This window comes from Salvia hispanica, chromosome 1 (assembly GCF_023119035.1).
Source record: "Salvia hispanica cultivar TCC Black 2014 chromosome 1, UniMelb_Shisp_WGS_1.0, whole genome shotgun sequence".
NCBI lineage: Eukaryota > Viridiplantae > Streptophyta > Magnoliopsida > Lamiales > Lamiaceae > Salvia > Salvia hispanica.
In genome coordinates this window covers 47,380,382-47,406,041 of record NC_062965.1, presented here as the reverse complement: position 1 = coordinate 47,406,041, position 25,660 = coordinate 47,380,382, and the positions used below count along the sequence as shown (strand labels likewise).

At 36.0% G+C, this 25,660-nt stretch overlaps 2 protein-coding genes across 8 annotated transcripts; both read right to left on the bottom strand.

Moving 5' to 3' along the window:
* Positions 1 to 1,439: 1,439 nt before the first annotated feature.
* Positions 1,440 to 5,946, bottom strand: LOC125205994 (vegetative cell wall protein gp1). Of its 2 annotated transcripts, none has more exons than XM_048105243.1 (7): positions 5,405 to 5,946; positions 4,826 to 4,878; positions 4,686 to 4,731; positions 4,471 to 4,548; positions 4,046 to 4,156; positions 2,642 to 2,721; positions 1,440 to 1,945 (listed from the first exon to the last, which is right to left on the bottom strand). In XM_048105243.1, the coding sequence occupies exons 1-7, from the start codon at positions 5,891 to 5,893 to the stop codon at positions 1,834 to 1,836; spliced, it is 969 nt and encodes a 322-aa protein (XP_047961200.1). In that variant the 5' UTR covers positions 5,894 to 5,946; the 3' UTR covers positions 1,440 to 1,833. The 2 variants fall into 2 exon arrangements, with proteins under 2 accessions (XP_047961200.1, XP_047961208.1); XM_048105251.1 differs by having other exon boundaries at positions 4,046 to 4,153.
* Positions 5,947 to 8,225: 2,279 nt separating this feature from the next.
* On the bottom strand, positions 8,226 to 25,660 carry LOC125220663 (protein transport protein SEC23-like). Of its 6 annotated transcripts, none has more exons than XR_007176352.1 (15): positions 25,093 to 25,660; positions 24,441 to 24,719; positions 24,020 to 24,193; positions 22,780 to 22,941; positions 22,303 to 22,445; positions 21,873 to 21,948; positions 21,618 to 21,793; positions 21,431 to 21,512; positions 20,058 to 20,135; positions 18,891 to 19,052; positions 17,992 to 18,255; positions 17,516 to 17,620; positions 15,911 to 16,080; positions 13,384 to 13,471; positions 8,226 to 8,690 (listed from the first exon to the last, which is right to left on the bottom strand). XR_007176352.1 is itself a non-coding variant. In XM_048122823.1 (14 exons), the coding sequence occupies exons 1-13, from the start codon at positions 25,561 to 25,563 to the stop codon at positions 15,937 to 15,939; spliced, it is 2,316 nt and encodes a 771-aa protein (XP_047978780.1). In that variant the 5' UTR covers positions 25,564 to 25,660; the 3' UTR covers positions 8,226 to 8,690; positions 15,911 to 15,936. The 6 variants fall into 6 exon arrangements, 4 of the variants coding, with proteins under 4 accessions (XP_047978780.1, XP_047978792.1, XP_047978785.1 ...); XR_007176353.1 differs by lacking the exon at positions 13,384 to 13,471 and adding an exon at positions 10,307 to 10,445; XM_048122823.1 differs by lacking the exon at positions 13,384 to 13,471.

Genomic DNA, 25,660 nt, shown 5'->3' with positions numbered 1-25,660 from the left:
TAACTTAGCAATTTACCAGCTAAGCCAGGGCTGATTGAAAACTGCTTTAACTGCTTAACCATTGTGCAATGACTTCACTTGGCTGACTTGTGGTTTGTTAAATTCTTTTGGGGGGTGTTCGGTTGCTTGAGATTATAGTACTCGGGCCGAGACCAAGACTCGTGTACAAGATTATTCCTACGTGATATTGTCCTTATCCAACTATACAACAATATCACACGGCTACATGTCTATGTAACTATATAAGTCCATCAAACAGCTCATTTACGTATTAAGACCATGAAAAAAGTTGGGTCCACCATTTACGTAGTTGAAATAGTTAGGTAGACATATAATAAGTGACTTCATTTATCTTCCTAGATATGGCACTAGAGACAACGACGTTAATATGAAAATAATAGTACTACTAATGATCAAATCAAACGAGAGATATACACTATCTAGTTCTTTGTCATAGTATGATATATGCTAATTTAAACCATCAACTTCATTTTTATCGGAACACGTGTATCGTTTGTAATCACATAAAATAGTACTCCTACTAGTAAGAAATAATAAAATTAAAGTATATAGATGATTCACTTGTATGTCACAAATTCTAATTGGTTAAACCATTCGCGTGTAAATAATTAATACATTAGATACATTTTAAGAAATTATGTAAATGTTAAAATGATATTGAATACTACTAAGTTGATGTCATTATTCGATTAACGACCTCCTTATGTAACGAGCTCACCATATAACAGTGTATCCGCAAACTCCAGACAAAACGATGCTTTAAATTTAGCTTTGGTCTTTCAAGTACAAGGTGAGAAGATGCTCAAAGCTAGATGCAACATTTGAAGTTGAAAAATGTATCACCTTATTATATCTCATCTCGATAAGTTTTTCACATGTCACATGAAAGCTTACAGAAATGTATTTTCTCAACCTATTAAATTTAACTGATGAATGTGATTAGAAATAATATAATCAAATTTAAGGACTGTTTCATATTTGAAACGATAGATTACTTTGATTAATTATATTTTTCTCATTCAAAGTCTTTTCCTTATGTGATTGGTTAGAAGACGACCAATATAAAGATTCAGAGTTAATATATGAAGTACAACGTCAAGATTTTTGAATCAAAAGTAACACGTGTTTCTTCTACTATAGAATTATTTGTTGAGAAAAGTACTTAAATAAAAAAGGATGCCACAGTCTGTAAAGGCACATCTGTACACAATTTCAAAAGTCAAGTTTTAATTAATTTCGTTGAAGTTTTCATCATTGGAGACAGCTACGACTGAATAATGCAACTGGTAAATAAGAAAACATAGACAATAGTAGAAAACAATTATACTATGGATACTTCGATGAGACATCATCAGAAATAAAACTTGTAGTATGAACACGACACACATAATAAGATAAGTAACTACTACAAGACGACCTTAACAAACAAATTCGTTACATTACATTTGCATACTGATAATCTTTAGTTCACACTCTAGCCCTAGAATTTGCAACATCTAAGCTGGTTTCGGACTGCCTTGCTACAGACAACCGTTCATCCTACAAATGCCTTCGATTCTCATCACCCTACTTACTGAGATCGAACTATGTTAGGTCCAAAGAACTACAGAAATGCTTAAGGGGCAAACACAACAAAGAGGGAATGCACGATAAGAAAACTGAGAATGTATGACTTTTTTTTTTGCTCCACAATGCAGCACATAATCAAAGAATATGAAATATGTGACGCTGATGTGATCCTGCATCTTACAAGGGTGCCATTCCTTTCAGAGGGAGTCAAGGGTATCTGGATGGCAAACATCGAAGCCTTTTTCAGTTTGGTGGACCAGAATCATTTTTGAAGTGTTGTTCTACCATTGGTGGCAAGAGAAGAGCAAGTCTAGTTTTGTATCTTGTAATTCGTTGAAGACGTTCTTCTCTCAGCCTGCAATGATGCACCAATATCATTGTAACATTTACATAGAGGAAAACAATGTAAACAATCAGTGAAAAATGTCTGCATGAGCATATGATCATATGATAAAAATGAAAATGAGCAACTACACTTTTTAGCACTTGTAGTTTTGTATTCAATTTGAACAATATTTGACCAGTAGATTTACAGTGAAAAATTTTCCGGCAGTATTAATTTAGCACTAAATAAAAATGTGCCACGTAGAGGCATTCAAGGCATTTGGTCGGCAAAAGTAGCGCTGACAGTACTTAATGAGGAAGCGACTCCAATTATTCTTCAGATAAATATTTGATCTGAACTAGTGGGGTTAAACTAGTTAATATCCAGAAAGAAACTTTAATAATTGACTGTCAAGAAACATATCTTGAACCACATCCCAGCATGAGTTTCTCATTTACACTACAAATTGTATAAGACACGTATGATAAGTAAGATCATCAGTGTAAAGATCAAATTAGAAGGGAATTTACAATGCATCAGCAACAACTAAAAGGGACACATATTAAATATCAATGGGTAGCCCATAATGTGCATGGGCAAACATACACATTGCACATGGATAGGAAAGATAACTTGCAAAATAAGTAGAAAGGCCACTACATATAAAATGCAGAAATATTGAATAGGATATCTCACAACAAGACAAAAATAGAGGATGCATTTTACCGTGATCGAACCCTCTTTGCACGTTTAATGTGTCTCCGCAACAGTTCCTTCTCAGACAGATGCTCGCAAGAGTCCTTATCCTGAAAATGAGTACCAGTAAATTTGCTTATTCCTCTGATTCCCAGGAAAGCATACATTACAATCTTGAGCAAGGGGAACTCAAAGAAATTGGTGCTAAATATATACAACTGTACGGAGATCTTCACTTTCTTACAAGACTAAGCTCCACGTATCGCAATACACAATTCATTTCACTTCTCAAAAACCTCATGTTTCCACCATGTTTAATATCTCACAGATATCCTATGTCTTACAACAAAAGGGAAAGAAGAGAAATCTCACAATTATAATGGGGATAATCATAAAACGTCGTGAAAACATCCATGAATTGGAACTTTCATAAATGTGAAAACTCGATTCTAACTCATTGTGCTAGAAGCAGAGTTTAGTGAGCTGGGTTTTATGAATGGCTAAACAAGCTACTGCTATTATATTGCAGCAAGGTACCTTCTTGTCCCAACAGTGAGTAAATGTTGACACTTGACACTAATCTTTTTACATAAAAGGGTATAAATTAGTGTAGCCAGCTTTAATGCATTTTCATATTCATACCTTTGACAACAACATTGAAATTCATAAGGGAGTAGACTAAAATGAACAAGCTTTTTCATGCTATTTTCCTTAGTACTGGACCCTGCCATTTTCATATACTACATAACACAGTTGTGCATTTCCCAGACTAGGAACAGGTATGAGTGTATAAAGTAACAAGATAACCCTAACATACAGCTAAAAATAGTACATCAAATGAAGATCTAATCATATTTCACAGTGCTTCCCTAAACTTACACACAGCTAAAAGACACTTAATAGTACATCAAATGAAGATCTAATCATATTTCACAGTGCTTCCCTAAACTTACACACAGCTAAAAGACACTTATGTGAGTTAGAAACTACTAGTAATTACCAATTAAAAATGAGAAGGAATCAACATAATATTTTGTTCAACTCTGAGGAACGAGGCACTTGTAAAATTGTATTCGATTTTCAAGGACATTCAATATTTACCACATCGGGAAATCTACGTGGTTATAAATCGACAATGTCCCACATCACTATATGCAATAATAATAGCATAGGAAAAAAATAGGTAACACACCAAGTCATTTCATACTTAAATAGTTAAATTTGTCATCATTCCAAGCTCATAACTTTACACAACGAAGAAAATTCATCTACAAAACCATTCCTTGAAAGCCATTAGCCACCACAAAATTTCCACACAATCACAATTTCTGGACAAATGCAATTATCTATAGATCATCATTATTTTGGCATTGGAGTATAATTGAAAAGAAATACTCATTTCTATGGTCCAGTAGAAACATTGTAATGACTAACCTCATCTTCCTCTTCTTTGTCTTTTGCTATTTTATCTGGTGAATTTGCATCTTGTGCTGGTATGGGCAAAGGTCTTGGAAGAGATTTCACAGTATCCAGATACTGTGGCTGCTAAAGATGTGAACTATCAGGGAGAAGTGAATCTAAAGTTTTAATATGCCCTGGCTCAAAAATTTACCAAAGATTGACACTAAATATAAAGCTACCAATTACCAAAGCAAATTAAAAAATGCTTTTGATTTAGATTCCTATTTTTGGAGCTAGTATTTGGTTCTGGTAAAAAGGGAATACCCCTGACTTTCAGCAAATGAGAATATACAGAATTATCCACTCAAGATTGAATACATACAGTTGACAAAACTGGAATTCTTAAATACAATAAATCTAATATGGAAAACCTCTTTCAGAGCTTTGAAGGAGTATACCTGTGTTTCTTCAGGAAAACTATTTCTCAACCATGACCGGCAGAGGGAATAAAGTGTCGCGTCTTCATGTATCCTAACCTGAAACAGATAAGAAAGACATCTCTCACCAATATGAATACTAGAATAGTTGAAAGGGAAAATAACTGAAAACAAAATAATGAAATTCACCAATCTGCTGGAAGAACAGATTGTTGTCTTCCACAAGAACAACTTACCTTCCTATCCCTTATTATTACAAAAGCATCATCTTTAGTTCTATCCCTGCAAAAGTGAAGAAATAGAGTGCAGCCCTGAGAATTTATAGCACAAGAACAAGAAGACAAGAGATGAAAGCTGAAATTACAACAAAATTTACCTTGAATCCTTATGTCCATTGTTATCAGATAACGAAGCTGAAGGAGAACCAACCTTTCAAAGTGAAAAAGTACAATGACAGAAAATTCAGAAGATTATATTACAAATATAAAAGACCAATGTTATTTAATCTTTTCACCTAATTAAGCGTAACTGTTACTTAATAAATGATTAATCCTCTCAGCAGTTAATGAACTTCATAGACAACAACTGTCTAAAAACGTTCTGATAACCATTTAATACCACAGTGCATCTAATAGTATAATCAAAGGCAACAATAGGTCACTAAAAAATCTTAATCAGAACATATAATCAGGTATAAACAAGGCAGACTGTATAGGTGCCAATTCTTCTAGTGTTTAAGCAATGCATCAAATTGAGAAATTTTAGGTTTTAGCGCCTTCAAACTCATTACAATGTTGGATCTACTTTCGGATGAAATTGAGAAATTAAGTTATGGCAAAACTAATCTAATTCATTCCGAAATTCAGTGATTGTGCTCGATTCAAGACACATTCAGCAAGTTACAGCTCACAACAAATACATTCAAATCCCCGTATCAGAAACAACAGTGAAGTACCTTTGTCTGGTGTGAAGACGGAACAGGAATTCCTTTAACGACAGGCATTGCTCCGGCAGCAGCAGAATTAGTAGGAGCCGAGCCCGCTAGCAAGTGCGGCAAGTGGTTCGGGCGCACAAAAACCGGATTGGCCTGACCCTGACCCTGACCCTGATCTAGATAGGGGAACATAAATGGGGGTCGCTGGGTGGAGCGGGTAGCTGGCAAGGCGACGGGGCGGGTGAGGAATCCGCGACCGGAAGAGGCGACCGGGTAGAGAAGCTGGGAGGGATCCTGAGGATGGGGGAGGGAATGAGGGGGGCGGGGGGCCAATTGGGGGTAATTAGGGTTGGGATTGGAAGGGAGGCGAGGCGGGGGTGGGGAGTAATGGAAGTGGTGGCGATTTGGGGGACGGGGAGGATTCTGAAATAGGGGCGCGGTTGTTGCTGTGGCGGCGGAGGAGGTGGAGGTGGAAGTATCCGGTGGCGGAGGAGGGGTGGAGGGGGCCATCGGTGGCGCGGTTTTTGATTTTGATTTTCAAATTTTAGGTGCATTCAAGTTCAACACAATTATATTCTCAGGTATATATGTCATGTTCTGGTGTGGGCCCATATAGAATTGTGTTTCAAATTTGCCAAGGACTCTCTTTACCTCTTAAAGGAGGTGTGACATCTCGTTGTCGCCTCCCCCACCCCGCCAACGGATTTGGGGGTGGGGGGAGACTCGAGAGAGTATGCCCGACCCTAGGTCTGCTTATTGGACTGATTCCAACTGATTTAGGGGGCTGACACACAAGCGGGTATGCTCGACCCTTGGCTGGATTCTTCGGTCGGTTTTGATTCTAACCCCAATCGAAAAATCAATTACTAGTTGATTGCAAATTTTTTAGGAACTGGAATCGGAACTAACTAGTTTTAACCAGTCAGTTAGTAGAAACCGAAGAACCAATTATTTCATCCAATTTTAATTCAAATTTTATTTTATTAAAACTTTAATACCCCCTCCGTCCGCAATTAGGAGTCTCGATTTACTATTTTAGTTCGTCTATCATTAGGAGTCTATGTTTGCCATTGTAGGTCGTCTAACATTATGAGTCCTGGTTCACTTTTTAACTATAAATGAATGGTAGATACACCCCGCTTTCTATTAAAAAGCTAAGGAATTTTGGTACTTGAAACCATTAACTTTCCCACAAATCTGTTATTTCCTAGTATAAACTATAAAAGTAATATGAAAAATCATAAACTTTGGTGGTGCGTGTTATTTCCCCGCCTGAGCCGATTTTAAAATATCCCGGCAATATACGATCTACTTGGACAATTGTAAAGTCTGTGTATGCACACCAGAATTTTTTTTAAAACTTACGACGTTGTTTCCTTCCCTAGCTTTTTCAATAAATCTAAGAATTTGACTGAAAAATCGTACTTTGAATTGGCTAATATTTTATTTCTTAAATGGTTTAATTTTACCTCTATGGTTTTACAAATCATACGCTACGTGAAGAGAAGTAACAACAACTAGGATTAAAAATGTCATATAATTCATCTGGAGCAGCCTTCTGACCCGTCATGGGAAAATACAATTAAGGTCAAAGTTTATCATTTTTCTTACCAATTTTATAGTTTATAGAAAATAGCATATTTTTTTAGTAGGTTAATAGTTTCAGGGGCCAAAATCCCTAAAACTATATAAAGTTTAATCTCAATTTTCACTAACATTTCCCATTAGGAAAGCCCGCAGGAGGCTACAACGTGCATTGATCTACATAATTTTTCAGTAGAAAAAGACATGAAATTATGTTGTAAATTACTTGCTCAGTTTTTGAAAGGTGGAAACCATTTTCATTTTGGTCTGTTTCTTAAAAGTAGAAACTTTCAATTTTACTAAGAAACTATTTTTCTCGAAATTGGAACTCATTTCCCACTAATACTGTGATACATTTTTTCTTTCTTTTATTTTATTAATTTTATTCATGATGTTTTAAAAGTTTTTATTTTAAAAAAATAAAGGAATTATAAGTTTTATTTCATAGTTAAAGTAATAAATATCCTTCACGCAATGTTAGGAGTGTCAAACAGTTCTACAAAGTAATGATAACGTTACTTATCTCTTCATTAAAATTAGCAATGATATAACTACGTAACTATAGGGATGTACTAGTATAACAACTAATTTTAAAGTTACGAATGAACTACACAAATGGTCCCTGGACTATGGGTTTATCTCGCCCATAGTCCTTGGACTTTAAAAATATCGCCAGTAGTCCCTGGACTAAGGGTTTATCTCGAAATTGGTCCTTTTGGCTTTTTTTGGTACGAAAATACCCTTTGATATTATTTTGGGGGGTTTGGGCAATTTGGTCTTTTTACACTTTTAACATTTTAAATCTGATATTATTTTAGTTATGTACTAACTTTGATATTATTTCAAAATTATCATTCTTCTTCCATTTTGTTATCCTTCACTGAATTTGTTTTTTTAATTTCAATATTAGATTTAATTTTACAAAATTTTAAATTTTATTTTTTAAATATCAATAAATTTTTTTAATTATAAAAATTATTAAATAGCAAAAATTAAAATTAATAGTTATAATCAATATTTGATAGTGTATAGTACTATGTAATCAATAAGGTCAACGCCTTAGTTTTAATCAATATTTAAATAGCTTTAATCATAAATAGATTATATAACACAATTTATTCTGAAATAAATATGCATCTAATGTAAGACTAATATAATTTTTGTTTATTAATTTGAAAACAATCAAAATTTACTAGAAAATTTCAACAAAAATCCCCTATAACTATAAGTATAAACATATAATTATCCTGATCGTCGATTCATGGTTATAAACACATTATAACAAGCTGGATCAAATTACAATGATAGAAAAGACCACAAATCTATAGTTTCTCTTCTTCACTATATAAATCAGCTGATTGTTCCTAAATACAGTCTGTCAAGACATGATGACACAAAAAAGTATTGATATTTGCATTGATCCATCACTTCCAATTCTCCATAGTATTTCACACCAAATTCATTTTTTACTTCTTTTTTCTCATAGTTAACGCCTCTATTGTCTGTCTGGAGTGGCAAAAACAACACCTTCTCCTCACACACCATAATACAAGATCAACTTTTTTCTTATCAGGAAAGAAAAGAAATTTGAATCAAATCTTACTCTCTCGATGTCGGTCCTCATTTCGAAACACACCAGCCCACGCTCACCATCCCGCTTGAAGCTACCTCTGTTGAGCGAGCTGGTCAGGTCAGCTCGTTCAGTTAGTTCGCCGGTGACTACCTGGTCCAAGAAACTTGGTGAGTATGTCAGAGGAGATAAAATGGATCTAAACCTGACAGAAGAAAATCTGCAAGAATTCAACAAAAGAAATGCACTGATAGAAGCAAGGTACAATGGCAGCAGCCCCTATTATAAGGGATTAACCGACTTTTCGCTGGATATCAACAGAGCAAAACTCTCAGGGTTCAACCCTGTAAGCGAAAGAAATGCAGCAAAATCTATCAGGCCATGCTATAAAACAGACTTTTCCGTTGCTATCAATACGGAAAAACACTCCGAGTGTAGTCCTGGAAGAGAGAGTCGGTGGTCAGCAAGTTCCATCAGCTCTGGCTCCAAGTCTCGTTTCAAGGTGCGTGAATGGAGCTCGTCTTGGTTTAGCCAGAAAAAACACAAACGAGGCAATTCCTCATCAAGTTTTTCTTCTAACAAAACCTCCCAAGATGGTTGTGCATCAAAAACCACAGAGAGTGTAGCAGCAGCCGCAAAAGTCAAAGCCAAGAAGAAAAAAAAGGAGTCTGAGAGAGAAAATGTCACTCTTCTTGGAATTATAAATGAAGATACTACTATGGCTTCCCAGAAGCCCTTGAGGGAGAGAGACTTTGAGCCACTACCAAGGCTGCCACTGTCACCACTAAACAAACCTCTACTCGAATCATTACCACATACACTACCTCAGATAACACAACCGAAAGTACTATCATTTCCCTCACCACCACCAACACCACTCTCAGAATCACAATCTGCACCAACATCACCGATGGTTTTACAGAGTCCAGCACCAGCACATCAGACTCCATCCACCGGAGGAGTTAGATACGAGAACCAGGAGACAAACACAAATGAATATGAAAGAGAGTATATCTGGGCAGAGAAGTATAGGCCTCTGCACCTGCAGGATTTTCTATGCAACAGGAAAGCTGCACTTGAACTACAGGCAGTAGTAAGAAATCTTCACGAAAAAGGAGAAGACTGTGGTCACTTCATATTTGAAGGCAACCCAGGAGTAGGAAAGAGAACCATGATTTGTGCTTTGCTTAGGGAAGTTTTTGGACCAGACAAAGTGCAGGTTACAGTTAAATTCTCATCTATATAACAGATATCAAGGGCTGGAAAATGCGGTTCTTAATATGCACACAATTTAGTCTAGTTTAACTTAAGTATCACTCTAAGAGCAACTAAACCAATCATTTTGAAAGACTGCCTATATTCATAGTATTTACATGAAAACTGATTCAAATGCGGATATTACTCTGTCCCAGTAATACGTAGTGCATACTTGCAGTTATGTGATCATTTGACTTTGTTATCCACAGGCAAAAGAAGAACGCAAGGAATTTCACTTCAAGGTAAACTGCATAAGCAAATAGTAGCACCTCATAGAATATTCCTAATTAATTTTGGGATTACTTTCTCTCTTTTTCAGCTTATTAGACATGCATAATGACTACTAAATTTCAGCACAACAATGGAGCAACAAAGGAATAGACTTCCATCACGAATAATAGTAATTAATAATTGCATTATATGTCTTATAACTTTTATTCAATGGATAATCATATAAAATAGTGCTCAGAAATTAGTAAATTAGCTAGGTTTCATACAATGAAATGCTAGACCTGTTACAAGCACAAAAACAAAAGTCTAGGTGAGAACAATGTTGAACTATGGACCCTGAAAAGAAGTGAATCCGTCCATGACCGCAGCGATCCCACTTGCTGGTGAGTTTTCTGGGGGTAAGGGGGCGGGCTCCCCTGCCTGGGGTTTGGACACAAAAATATTTCTACTTATGTAATATCCACAGGCCAAAAATTGCATTAGATAAGCTTTGCAAGCACAATTAGAAGAGTAGAATTGAATTTTTTAGCATATTAGTCATCTATAAACAGCAGAACAGCAGTCAATCCAAATACTGATTTAACTCACAAAAGAAAGAAGCAAGCTGCTTAGTGATGCCTTTTCACTGCATACACTTCTAAATGCTAGCAAACCCCTCTTCATTACCTAGTTAAATTTACACATGAGAGGGAAATACGACCAAGTCAAGGAACTTATTAAATTTGTATGTTCCCAGTAGATTTAAATATTTGACTCACAGGGAGAAGCCGTGGAGAGCATCCACGTAAGCTTAATGGTATCACCACAACATACTGAAGTCAGCCTTTCTGAACTCAAAGGTTATGCAAAGCATGTGATACTTGAACTTATCAATGAGAAAAATCAGAATTCTGACAAAGTATTGCACAGCAACTTTGGGAACAGTAGAGGTACATATATCAAATCTTTAACAAGAATTATATGGCTTCAAACTTGCAGATCAATAACAGTATCCAATGAATAACAGCTATTATCCTATACGAAGCAGACAAGCTATCAACTGATTCCCTGTTGTATATGAAATGGATGCTAGAGAAGTTCAAAGGATGTAACAAGGTATTTTTCTGCTGTAGTGATGCCTCGAAACTTGAGTCTGTAAAGCCACTGTGCAGGGTTATTCAACTCCTCGAACCTGCAAATGAAGAGGTGCAGTCTCTATGTCCCATACTTCCAAACTGTCGATTCACCTTCTCCAAATCTGACTGACTTATATCTTCCATCTAAGCAATTCTCTCTTTTCTACAGATTCTGAAAGTATTGGCCTCCATAGCACACCAAGAAGGGATAAAGCTACCTCAACAATTGGCCAATAAAATTACTCAGAATTCCAGGAATAACCTAAGACAAGCTATACGCTCATTTGAAGCTACCTGGAACTTCAAGTACAGTATAGAAAAGTGCACCTATTTAGTTCATGCCATAAATTATATGTCTCTGGTTCCCAGTAGTCTAGTATTTGGCTAATATCTCCATTTCCCATACCTTGTGCAATAAAGTTGCTGCAAGGCTTCCCTGACGGGAGCTCAAATCAGAACTGGGTGGGAAGATACAATAGCCAAAATTGCAAGAAATGCTGTCAAAGAGCAGAGCCCAAAACAGTAAATTCCATCTAACATAGATTATCTTCTAAATTTGGCCATTGGCTATTTTTTAAGTTGACAGTGCAAATGCATATACCCACAGGCTTTACAATATCCGTCAAGAACTTCAAATACTTTTAGAGCACAATGTGGCACCAGGCTTCCTATTGCAAGTAAGATTAACCCAATTTTATGCATACCATCGACAATTTCAATCTTGTTAACATATTATGTCTTTTGCAGGCTCTAAAAGACGAGTTAAAAATAATTCTTCCACAAGATTTACTGCCTCAGTTTGATAAGTTATACGACTGTAAAGTATATATACATTTTTATGAACTCGCTTGTCCAAGATAGAAGTGACACAGCATGGACAGCTAACCGATTCCTTCCATTCTCACTTTCTCAGAAAAATCATGTTACTAGAAAGTACATGGCCTCCGCACATCAACTAGTGGAATCTGGAAAACAACCAAGTGATCCACGAAAGAATGTACACGAGTTCATGAACATTGAAGGTAAGCAATAAGAATTAATTATAAGAATGAGATATATAGAGTAATACAGTATATTGTAGATCCTTCACTTAAGATATGAAACCATAGTCAATAGGAGCAATTCCAGAAGAATGCCAGGAAACAGTCCTACAGATATTTTTGAAGCATAGAAGAGAAATGTTTGTGCTAGAACTAAGATATTACTGTTATTTAGAATTTTCAATATTGTTTCACTAATGTGCCCAACTCCAGGAAGTTCCCAATCAATAGATGGATAACAGAATTGGTTTCTTTATTGAAACAAAGAGTAAAGCATAAACCAATCTAGCTTAACAACTTACCGTTACTATAATAAACCAACACCAAAATACAATGAAATAATTAGATAAAACTTCTTTGTACAGTAGCCTAAACCCAAATTGGACAAGAGGAGACCTTATGGAGTAAAATCTACACAAACTTGATAAACTACTTTGAGATTGTTGGTTTCTCAGTTTAGTTTTAAATATTGAAACTGGTTATACTCAAGGAATGAACAAAAATGAACCTGCCTAGGGATGTCAGAATAAGGTCTGTTTCTCTATGAAGGGAGGACAAGTCAAGAATGAACAGTAGAGTGAAAATTACAATTAACCAGAGTCAATGGTGAGACTTGCTAGCATGTCCTGTGTGAATATCCATCACCAGCGTTTCTCACAATTAAAACTTAAAACCAACACAGCACAAGTGCAATATAGAAACAAATTGTTATTTGCCAAGTACTTTTTGCAAACACTAGAATTGGGATGCTTCAGGCAATGGGATCATACTTCTTTCTTCCAATTTGTTTGAGCTTGCCCTCATTTCTCTTGCAGTAGGGGAAAATCAATTTCACTTTAATCACAAGAGCAAAATCTACAGTTCATACTTGCTACAGCTCTAATGACTGTTCAATCATTATGTATATATTTTGTGTGCTTAACACTTCTCCTGTTTCTCTCTCTTTCAGAGTTCATAGCGAGATTCATGAGTTGGTACAAAGCATGGGTTTAAAAGGAGTCTAACCAGAAGAAACCAGGAGACACCCGAGATCTTATCCACCATACCATATTTTAGCTAGAACGGGTTCTAGCTATGCCTTATCATACATGATTGCAGCATAATATAAGCCGGTAAAACAAATTAATAATAGTAATATTAACAAACAAGTTATCTTTCTATATCCTGTAAAATATTGAATAAAAAACCTTTGCTGCTTGCAACCTTATGCTGGAATTTTCCCGTCGTATTCATAATGTATAATTAATTCAAACTGTTCTGAATAATAATTCTCTTTAGCCGCATATTCCTCCTGAAATCCAAGTATGCATGGATAAGATTGAATAATAACACTTCACATGTGATTTCCGTGCTCATAAAGTACAGAAATTGCTAAAGTTATCAACAGAAATAAGTAACCACATCTGACATCACCCACTTCAAATTCAAGAGCTCAAAATAATTACTGTTAAACAAGGAAGTAGCACAGGGAGAATCTGCTATCTAAGACAAACCCGGCACCACCTAATCCAGCACCACCCTCTTGAGTCAACTTTATGGCTAGTACATCTCAAGAGGTACACCACACTGTATTATTAGAGAATTTCTCCAACTCCCTCACAAAAAAACAAAGATAAGAAAAAAGAAGGCAGATCCTACTTCCATTATCTTGATAACCTTGGACCAGTATTACATCAAGATACGACAAAAAGTGACTGTTTATGTAATACTTCAACAAATTATCCTAGCTCTTGATCCCTCAAGTTGTAAATAGAAGGAAGAAAATGACTCAACAGATCTAAACACCAACATAAGGAAATCACTTGAAATGTTAATTGCTGCAAAGAATGAGCTAAGAAACATAAGCCAAGAAAATATAAGTGAAAAGAAACTGATGTTCATTCACTCAACCCACAATATTATCAAAGAAACAATTGAAATTTCCAAATATCAGCTTTAAGCGTCACAAGCAAATATTAATTTATCATAAGCAGTGTAGTGGACCTCTATTAATCACTGGAACCACATAAACCACATGTACTGTAGCACACTATGTCTCAGCATATGTAAGCACCAGCAGAACCTTAATTGCTTACATTTTATACAAGAAGGCTCCTGGGCCACTTACATCAATCACTATTTAGTATTTAAGAATATACTGTAGTACCATCCCAGAATATAAGCACAATCAAAAGCCTTCACAATGGAATATGTTTCTTGTCATGTCATCTCCCGAAGCTTGGAAAAGAGGGATTCTTGTTCAGTCCATTGAGTAAAAGGTGATATATGATGCAATTATTAACATTTCCAGAGTCTACCATTTGGACCGTTAAATAGGTGAAAAGTGAATCTTGTGGATACATTTACAAGCTAATTTCAAACTCAGTGAGTTGAGCAAAGAGATGCCTGAACCACTACGTGATAATTAAAAAGAGCCAACAGAATAATTGTAGTTTGCCTCTTGCATTGCAGTGAATTGTTGACCATACTAATAGTTCACATACAGTTTCTAGCTTGGTATGCTACTTTCGAGCATGCTTTCTTTGCTTGCATTTCTTCTTCGGACACGCTTGGCATGGTGCTAGAACCTTGTTCAGTGATGTTTTTTCCAAGATTGACCTAGAGTTTAGCAGCAGCTTCACTCCTATACAAATGTATCTTATCGCGTGGGACAAGGTAGCCAAATTTTCTTGTCATGACTCTTACAAGGATCACCCAGGCCTTAAGCTGATAAGTTAATCTGGTGGAGTTACAAGCTCCGTCTGCAATTTGAAGGGGTATGGTAGACTCTCCGAAAAAGGGAACATTATTGAAAGCCAAGAGCGACGACGGGAATGAAGAAATCTTCCATCTGAAGGAGTATCTACATATAGATGTGTAGAAGAAAATGTTCATCTCTGCAGGGGTCCCTAGTAAATAGCAGAACTTGGAAAGATGCACGTAAACGTAAAGGAATAGCTACAAAGAGAAAGGTCTTTTCTCTTCAAGTCTTAAAAAACATAACATGATAATATGAACGAATCAACAGGATGATGTAGCTCAGTCCTTTGCTCTGTGTTGAAATATATTGATAATGAAAATATTACTAATAGTTTGCACATCATTGAAAGGTAAATCAGATTTACAGTCACGATAATAATTGGTTTAATTTATCAAATCAGTTCACCTGATAATTAACCAAATGCCAAATAACAGAACGAGAACAGCTTTGTATTACAATGAGCAGGAGTAGATCATGGTACCATGGCTAAATGGTAGAAAAGGAAACACGAATAAAAGTAGAGCTTACTGGTTCATTCATAGATATGAATTAAAGAAAAAATAACTATTTTATGACTGACAATATTGTTTTAAGTAATACTCCCTCTGTCCCACTCTACGTGGAGCATTTCCATTTTATGCAGTTTTGTTTTTTGAGTTGAGTGGAGAGAGAATAAAGCAGAGATAGTGATATTTCCATTTTAGGAAATGTGTCAGTTAGAGCGGGACGGGGGGAGTAACTTGATAATACACACAGGTTATTCCAACCCCACACACACTCTCTCACGATCAAAAAGATGCAAAGGGATCATTCAGGTATTTAAAACTGATAAAAAAATCGAACAGCAAACCTTAATTTTCATTAATAGTAATAGGATCATAGAGAGTCTACAAGCCTTTTCCAATGAGGGCGTAAAATTAAGACACACTGTTCATATTACTTTCTAGAAAGAAAAAAACAGTTTACAAAATCAGTTGTGTGCTATCTAACCTCAGAAAGTGTTGGTAAGTACCACTCTATTGAACTGCCAAGCGCTGCAGGTGGTCCGAGAAGACCTCAAAGCTGACATCATCAGTGAAGATGATATCACCTCCAGGAGCTGCCTGAGTATCTGAATTATAAGTAGCTGACGGATTTAACTTCACTAGAAGAAAACGGGCCTGCACATTTTATGGCAATAGTCATATTAGGGCAGCATCAGATAAAGCTCCTTAGTATTTTCAACATGAGGATATAAGCAATAAAATACACTCAAATATTTATATCTGACAGTACAGTGATAAACAAACATCTTCAGCATCTAAAACAGTCCTCCTACAACACAACAACATGACCTCGTGGTATCATAGATCCTCTTTAAATTCCCTCCATTAGGATCGCTATATCTTGTAGCCTCTCCAAACTCTAGTACCATGCGTGCAAATTTAACTCATATTGATTTTGAAAGCGTATGCTTTCCAGCATTTTAATATATATCAATAAATGATCTATTCACCATAGTGCTTACCATGTTTAGAATTTCACAAATTCTTTATCATTCTGATTTTACCACTTCAATGTGTGATCATACTATTTCCTTCTAATTCACGGATTCGTTTGAGTGAAATCAAAGCTCAACTGAAATGGCATTAACCCTCATACGAAAAACAAGAGAGAGATCAATACTGGTTGATGGGGGAACATGCATTGCCTCAGTTATCAAATTATTGTTGTCCTTGATGGCATGAATTGATAATGCATTACTGATTTTACTATTGCAAGTGTATATGGGTTGAGGAGAAACAGGAATTGATTGGGGAAGGATTCACTCTGCTTTATGCTGTAAACTGCTATCCAGACATACCTCATAACTAAAGCAACAACAAATGTATTAATGTTCATTTTACACGATATTAACACTGCACAGATCATGTAACAGTGGGAGATGAACAAATTCACCAGAAGGAAAAGGAGAAGGAGCATATAATGTTGAGGATTTCAAATCAAAATAGTAGAGGTAGACACTAATTGTACTGAATTAAACCAAGGAGAAAGAGCTTTCCATCAGACTAAGGTGTGTTTCTGAATGACTGTGTGGTGAAAATAACAATTTCCTCAGAAATTGACTAGCTATAAACACCCAAACTAACTTCATTGATCTGAGAGTTGATAGACCTTTTCTTGATATCTCTACACAGAGCTGGCATGAAAAGACAATGGGATAGTAACAAAACCACCAAAGAGATCACCTTTAAATGACGCACATTCTAAATATCAGTTTACATGATTAGATAGCTTTAGGACATGCAACTGAATTAAGTTCATTGTTTGATTACATTGATTGAAGGTAAGTCAACACAAAATAAAACAAATATAAAGAATATTCAATCATCCAACAACTCATATAACTTGCGTTAAAGCCTAAGCAATATTCTGAACTTAATATAGATAATTCAGTGAATTCCCAGAGCATTTAATTCAACTAATGTTGATTTTATACTAAGACAAACTACAGTGCCATGAGTAACAACACACAATGTATGCAAATGAGGCCAGAGTACCATAAACACTTGTTATGCGTTCAAATACTAGTTCTGATGAAAGACAATAAAAAACCTGAGAACCGTGCTGATCACAGATTACAAGACGAGGAACTGGGAATCTTTCTCTTATTATCGTATCTGTGTCACTTCTGGGAGCTTGTAGCAACTGAGCGAAAGCCTAAAATAACAAAATACTTGATAAGGTAACCATGCAAAACATCCACTGAACTAATGCCTAGACTTAAAAACTTTCTTCTCTAGGTTGATAATCACTTTCCACCACATCAAATGTTTTATAATACGAGCTCAATAGCACATTCAGATTACTTCATCATCTACGATAGAATGGATCAATGTCTAGTGCTCTAGCCAAAGTGATAGGGTACAATTTATTATCTTGATATATTAAGACCAACAAGCAGCCCTGAATTCAATATAACATAGTCCATGTTAACTTAAAAAATCATCTAGTACCACCATTTCAAGAGTTTCCAGATATAATTGAAGTACATATATGGAGAAAATTCATACAGCAACAGACAGACTTACCTGATGTTCAGGCAATTCATGATATCCAGCTTTTCGCCATTGAGCAATAGATGCTCCATGAAATACAACAATAGTGAAATACGAATCAAGAAGAAGGATTTTATCAGCAGCAATGGAAACCACATCGAGAAGTGCAGCTTCTGGCCCAGAGTTGAAAGCATAGGAGATCAGGGAAGGTTGAATCATGACAACTGAATTAGAAACATTTTCTCTGTTCAGAATCATCCTAAAGTATGCCGTCTCATCGGGGCTATTGTTGAATACCTTAATCGAGAGGATAAAAACAAATTCAGATCTCAGCTCAATGAAACAATAGTCTACAAAGTTTTAGAGGTGGTGTCATGAAGAAAACAATCTCATATTGGGTATCTCTATCCTACAACATGTAAGTTTTGATCTCATTTTCTTGAATTTTCCATTTAAAAGGTAAGAAATAGCATGTTTAACCTAACCTTTTTTATTTTTTTTTGTTTTGTTTGAGGTAAGTATATAACATTATTTTCAGAGCGAATAGCAGAAAAATAGTTAGCACCAACTCTGTGTGATTACTGGACATCACATACATTTTAGAATTAGATGAATCTGAATTTAAGAGCATAGTTTATACCCAAACAGATGGCATTTGTTTCTTTACTTAATCAGTATGAGAGACATCTATTACGTGCCCATTTAGGAAAGAGGTACAGCATCTCAACAAGTAAAAATAACATCACCAAGAGAGTATATGACTGTGTAAGTAGTTTTCTCATCATGTGGGACGAGTAGGTGCCTGTCATACCGACTATTTTTCTGGCTTATTTGCCAGTTCAACTTCATTTAATTCCTATCCAGTCATTGTAGTTGTGATTTAATTCAAATTGTAATCCCTCACTACATATTCAAGAGAGATAATCATGCACCTGGACAAATTGTGAACGCCGCAGGTGGAACATGAACTGAGGAAATATTGATAGTCTAGGGGATAACCCAAAAGAAGATGGGTTATCCTTCTGGTACTCTCCGAATTGTGTACATATATGTATCAATGACTTATCCAGCCACCTTATTGGGTCAAATTCAGCCTGTAGAGAAAATTAAAATTTATTTGTGGACAAAAAGGTAAAGCAAGTAATACTAAAAAGCAATTAGAAGGCAACACCGCAACAGGCATAGCACCCATCCTCAGCACATGATTAGAAACATAAGAACTTTATCAGTTCTTATTCCTTACCAAATTGCTAGCAACCAAAAAAACAGCTACCAAGTGTAACCCTTTCAAGTGTTATCTCATAGGAAGCCAGTACAAAGAGATGCAGCACTAAGTATTACATTCCTTAACACAGATACTATAAGACAGCAGCATGTACAAGATGACGCTAAAAACAATAGCCTCAGAATAACCACATTCAGAAAATTACCAATTTCATATGCATTTCAATAGCTGAATAGCATATAAAAAAATGTCATGACCTTGTGATAAAGAAGATAATGACTGATATGTACAAAAGAATGGTAATTGTAAAGCAAAAGGAAATGGCTGATATACTCTATGTTACATCAGGTACATGGAAAATTATTAAGCTTAAAGAAACTGCAAGCAAGTGTTTTTGGAAAACTTGGATTAGTACCCGATAAGGTTCAGAAGAGGAATTAATTTAGCTTAGCTACAGAGAATTCATGCCTTCCTTGTATGTGATACTACTATGCATTGGAGTGGAACCACTTAGCTGGCATTCTTGTATCCTAGTGTTATCCTTAAATAATAAAATAATGGAGTATATTCCTATCCATCCAAAAGACTCAGAGAGCGAGCGAGAGAGAGCTAATTAGAAATGCTTCACATATGTTTGATCAGAATAAAGCCCCTCGTGAAAGGTTCTGTAGCTTGATATAGTTACTTATGGGTCAAACTGTTATGAGCTTCAAAAATATTAGCGGCTTCATTAGGATACAACACAAGGTAATGGAGGCTATTTTAAAAACTGAACCGCAACAGGTAGTCTCATGCTACAGCATATGGAATCTGAAACATGAGAATTCGATATGCTTCTTCGCAAAATCTCAGACAGAAAGGCATAGTATATCACCTCAGTTTCCATTTTGAAAGAAACTTGGCGTGCCATTACTACAGCAGCTGCTTCTTGATCAAATCCAGATATCAGTTCCTGCAGAATATACATTAGACTTAAATGCTTTTCTTAAAGTGCCGGGATACACCCCCTCAAAAAATAAAAAATAAGAGGTCTGACTTGGATACAGTTTCAGAAACTACTTTTTATCATCCCTATACATATGTACCATCTTTCTTTCCCTGTCTTTATGTTCTAATCCTTGATCATGCCCATTAACAGAACAGTGAATCTAAGGGAATCTTGCACATACTTTTAGCTAGTGATAACATACATAAGCAAGAGAAGAAAATAATAGTGAGAATTATGGCACATTTAATGGTATGTGAATCCAAGAGTCTAAGTTAATTGTTCCCCATTCAACCAACTGCTATGCCCAATTAAGTATAATAAATATAGCATACAAGAATTTCTCTTCATATCCCTTAAATCCCTTCCAAAATCTTGTCAGAGAATTCCCCTTAAATGCAATAAACACAGTAAAACCTCAATAATTTATAGCGTTGCGACCTAGGAATTTTATTATTTCGAAAGATATATAATAATTTATTCATTTGTAGAGTGTTTTCTTGATCTCAGAAATCACAATATTAGGTCAATTTATAACATGTGAAAACAAATGGAAAATAATCCATTGTAACTAACTAAATATTTCCTTGCATCTACCAGTTCATTGTCTCTAATAAAATATTTTCACGCATCTACCAAATTCAGTGTAACTAATCAAATGTCTTTAAGTATTACACATTACTATATAGATCTCAATATGAGAAAAAAAAGTTCAAGATCATAAATCCCAACTATGGCTTCTCTCCTAAAAGGTAACCACAAAAACCATTCATATTTTGAGAATTTTTAATTGATAATATTGACAGGACATGTATGTTTACAAAGGGGATCTCCAAAAGTTTATTTTTCTTATTAAAATTGATGGTTTTTTGAATGGGTACAAGTAGGGAACAAATAAATTTACTAGTTTAGAGAGTAATAACTTATTGAGCATTATTTTAAAGTTATACTCTATTCTGTATTATATTACTATAAGCCTAAAAGAAAAACCTGATATATATTATATACACAGCTACCAGAACTATGACCAAGTGCAAGTGTGCAACTAAAATTTACCAAGTCTTCTACATAACCCCTCACCCTAAAGGTCTTCGTTTTTTTATGTCTGTTGCTACAGATCTAACTCTTACACTGAAAAGGGTTAAGTTGTCCACCAGATACAAAATTTCTGAGAATGAAATTATGGAACTATATGATTGTCCCACAAGGTTCCATTTAAAATACAAGAAAAGAGTAGAAAAATAAGAGATAAAGATGCTTACATCTTTGATCCCAGGTCCAGCAACCCATCTTCTCGAGAGAGTAGTAGCACGGAGTCTCATTTGCCCATTGCTGTGTTGATAACTGGAAATAAAATTTCTCTTTAAGTTAGGAAAGCCCTTAATGAAATACTAAACTACCTGCTGCAAGGTCAAATTGATTCAAGGTAAAATTGATCCAGAAGCCTACTATGTCAGAAACTGGAAATAGAACTGGTTGTTTGCTGATTGAGAAACAATGTCTGGACTCTCTTTCTTAGCAACATCGAATACTATACACAAGGAAGTATTTTTATCAAGGCCACATAACTTCCATGCAGTGGTGTTCCCTTGGCCAATAACAGTTTCAGAGCACAAAGGACCTTTCTGTACAAGACCAAAAACTGTTAGAAATTTAGCTAGATGCACACTGCATAGGATCCTTCAGAAGTTAAGGGGACCATACCTTATCAAGTGATGCACAAGGCCCAATTATTCCCTGAATTTTGATATCTTTTGAGCAGTTGATCTCAAATATACCACTGCACAAATTAAAAAGACTCAATTGGGACTCCTATCTAAAATCATCTCACTTACTACCTACTTAGTAAAAATGTATGCTAAAACAAAAGAATCATAACAGTTCAAACTTTAAAATAGTTTGGAACTTTCATAGCAAGACGCTATAATGGCATGCACAGCCAGAGCATTTCATACAAGTAAATAGAAACTTTTCTTCAATAGGACAAATAAATTAGAAATCATAAATAGGTAATAAGGGATAAAAGATTCCCAAAGGTGAAGTTAACCAAATTACAAGTCTAACACCAATATCTTGATTTAGTGCCAAGAGTATTAGCCAATGTTATATAGACAAAAACCCATCCAAACCTTACTTTGATGCCAGTCCCAGATCATGATCACCAGCTTGGAAAATACATCGTAGGGAATCCTTGAAAACTGAATGCCCAAAACTTTCAGCAAGAACAACAAGCCCTCCAGTTTTTTCAACTGCTACTTTAAGCTCGGCAACTCCAACCTATTACATACATACAAAAAGAGAAAATGAATACCAATTTCCTCATTGACAAGGATGTGAGATACTACTAAAGAAACCACTAGGAATTATTAAGAGAATTTAGAGACGGCAGTCAATAATTGGCACAGTTAGGCACCAGTGAAATCAAAGTTACGACATAGTTGGCTGTTAGAAATTTCTAAGACACTGATCCACATGCTACCAATTTAAGAAATAAAAAATATGGAGTATATTAGAAAGTGATAAAATCCTAACTACAAGTTGTTCAAACATTTGAAGAACATAGAGACCATATTTTTATCTTTTCTAACATGCAATCTACATTAATGAGTACCTGATCAAGTGCACAAGCAAAAACGTCTAGCACATGTCCTTGATGAACAAGTTGTTTTGAAAGTGCTTCATAGAACTTCACAGCTTTGTGGTAGTGAGGAGCCGAATCTTTGTCCAGGTCCTTGTGGGAACGTATAGGTTCAGACAGACTTTTGGACACTATCTGCAAATTAAAATGGAGAAACTTCAGCAAACTCTTATCCATTTCACTTATAAAGCACGATAAAGCAGTATTTGCTTCGCAGTAAAAAATAAGAATGATTTTGCAAATTGGCGATCAAACAATATGTATGTGGTACTTGTTTGTCCCAAATAAGCATGGTTCAGAACACTGATGGAGCCATATATTTCATGCAAAGAGGGCCAATTCGACATTTCATAACTTCCTAGGTAAATTTTTTCTTGAAATCAAAATAAAAGTTAAACTCACAACTTAATTTCTTTTTTACAAATGTCGAAAAGTCCCATTTTTAATGAATTAATTGCTTAAAGTATATGAACTGCTATGTACACCCATATTTTGGTTTTTAACAAACTCTACTTTTTGGTCAAAAAACACATGAATTCTAAGTACTTTGTAATTTAGTAAAAGTCCAAATTCCATTATCCAATAAGGCAATAACTTGGTTTTCCATATTCAGAAGTGAAGTTCGGATGTACTATCGGAAAGTTCTCGACCACACCTTTCTAATGGCAACAAGTTTGAAGCCATTATGACCACTTTTGGTGATCAAAACCCAACATTATGGGTAACATTAGAAAGCTATCATCAAGAGCTTTCCAACAATACCTGTGGATTTTACATTGAACTCCAGAAAATTGCATTATAATCCAATAAAATTTGGATTGTGCCAAATTCTAAAAAAGAAGTGCATTTATTATTTACCAAAATAATAGAATTATTTAATAAACAAAATTTGGATATAATTTATGTGTTTACAAGCAGCAATTTATTTTTATCACAGTCCGAGACAAATTTCTGAATTCTCAAATATAGCTAAAATATTTTTTTTCAAAATTTTTAATTCAAATATAAAATTACGAAAATAACCTTGACAATTTTCAAAATTGCTGAGGGCATCCCCCCCAAGCCCCAATGTGGCTTTGTCCCTAGTTCAGAATGATGTGGAAGATTAAATTCTTATAGAAGAACATATAGTCTTTTAACAAGACACCCTAAAGATGTAAGTAACAGCTGTAATGGATAATAAACAAAAAACACCACAGGCTGGTCAACTTACAGCTCCTGGCCCCTCTGTTGATGGTCCACCCAAAAATGCCATAATTCTAGCGCCAGAACCAGGGACACATGCCCCCAGCAAATGAGCAGCCAGACTCAATGCTGCACCAGTACACCTAGCAGCCCGTTGATCAGATGGAACTGGCCAAGGATCTTTCTGAAGCTCCTCTAATATCTTGTATATATGACAAACAATGCACAATAAAATGTCATAAGTTGATGACCCCGTAAATTAACTAACCAAGCTGACAAAATATTATGATCCAAGAGACAATTTAGATAGAGCAAGCAACTTACATCTATAACATGCATTTAAGGAGGTGTCATTTTTTGAACCATTAATAAACAAGCATAAAAGGTATCACTGACACTTCTTGAATCAGAATTAAAAAGTACAATAATACCATACTTCAGAACCATACCGAATTAAGAACGAACTCACAATCTGACGCAGGTAACAAGAACCTTCCAACACTCTCCTGTGACAGACCATCTCTCACGCCAGCTATGACACCTGTAGTTGGCCTTGGTCTTTTTGTAAAGAAGCCCATCTGGTCCAACAATTGATCCTTAGTCACCTCTTTTGTCCCCTTGAACACGTGAACTTTTGGAATCAGCCCAAAGCCAAGCTCATGAACATGCACATATGTACCAAATGTAATCAATCCGATCAAACAATTCTCAGGCACCACTCCCAACACCTACATCCAGATAAATAGCCCATCAGTAAGTTATAGTGGTCCAAAAACTACGACATTATATATTTATTATATTCAAATGTTAAAATGAGCTCTTGTATGGTTAGCAAAAAATGTTTGGAGTATAGGATTTCATTTAGGTGCTTGGTGTAAGAATCTAATCAATCAAAAAGTTGGTTAGCTCCCAACAGGTTCTCAGTTGAGCACCAATTCAAAAAACCTTATATTCAATCACGCACTAGCAGCTCTAATCACCAGAAAACTCAGGTACGGGTCAAGTAGAAAGGAAAAGTGCTTTTTGAATCGTGATCGAGTGAATATTCTGCGTACGCTACTTTATTGAAATAATCGCAATAAGTGATAAAGATAATCGAACCTGCAACATAGCGGACTTCAAATACCCCAGCTCCTCCTCGATAACACAAGTATCCACCACAAACAAAAAAACATTAGTGCTCCCAGGCTGCGCCTTATCCTGCGGCTGCGGAGCAGGAGTCTCGTACTCGATAGTCGTATACTGCGGGAACAGCTCAGCCGGGAAATTCTGCTCGGAAATCGACTGGTAAAGCGGCGGAAAGTGGTTGCGCTGGAGGCAGAAGCTGCAGATCCATATCTTGTTGACGGAGGAGAAATCGACGATCGAGAACGGATTGATCACGGATCGGCAGCTGCGGCATCGGAGCGGCGAGTAAGGGAGGAGCGGCGTGGCCTCGGGGAGCGGCTTCAGAGGCGTGTAGATGGCGGCGATCGGGATGGCGCAGTTGGCGGCGTGGGCTTTAGTGCCGGGGAGGACGTTCCACGGCATGCGGACGGAGTCCTGAATTTCGAGGTCTAGGAATTCCGTCATTGTAGCGGCGGCGGGCGGCGGGATGCGGTGGCCGGCGGTTGTCGTTAGTCAAGTAACAGTGCGTTTGATGTTCAGAATTTCATGGTAATTATTAATC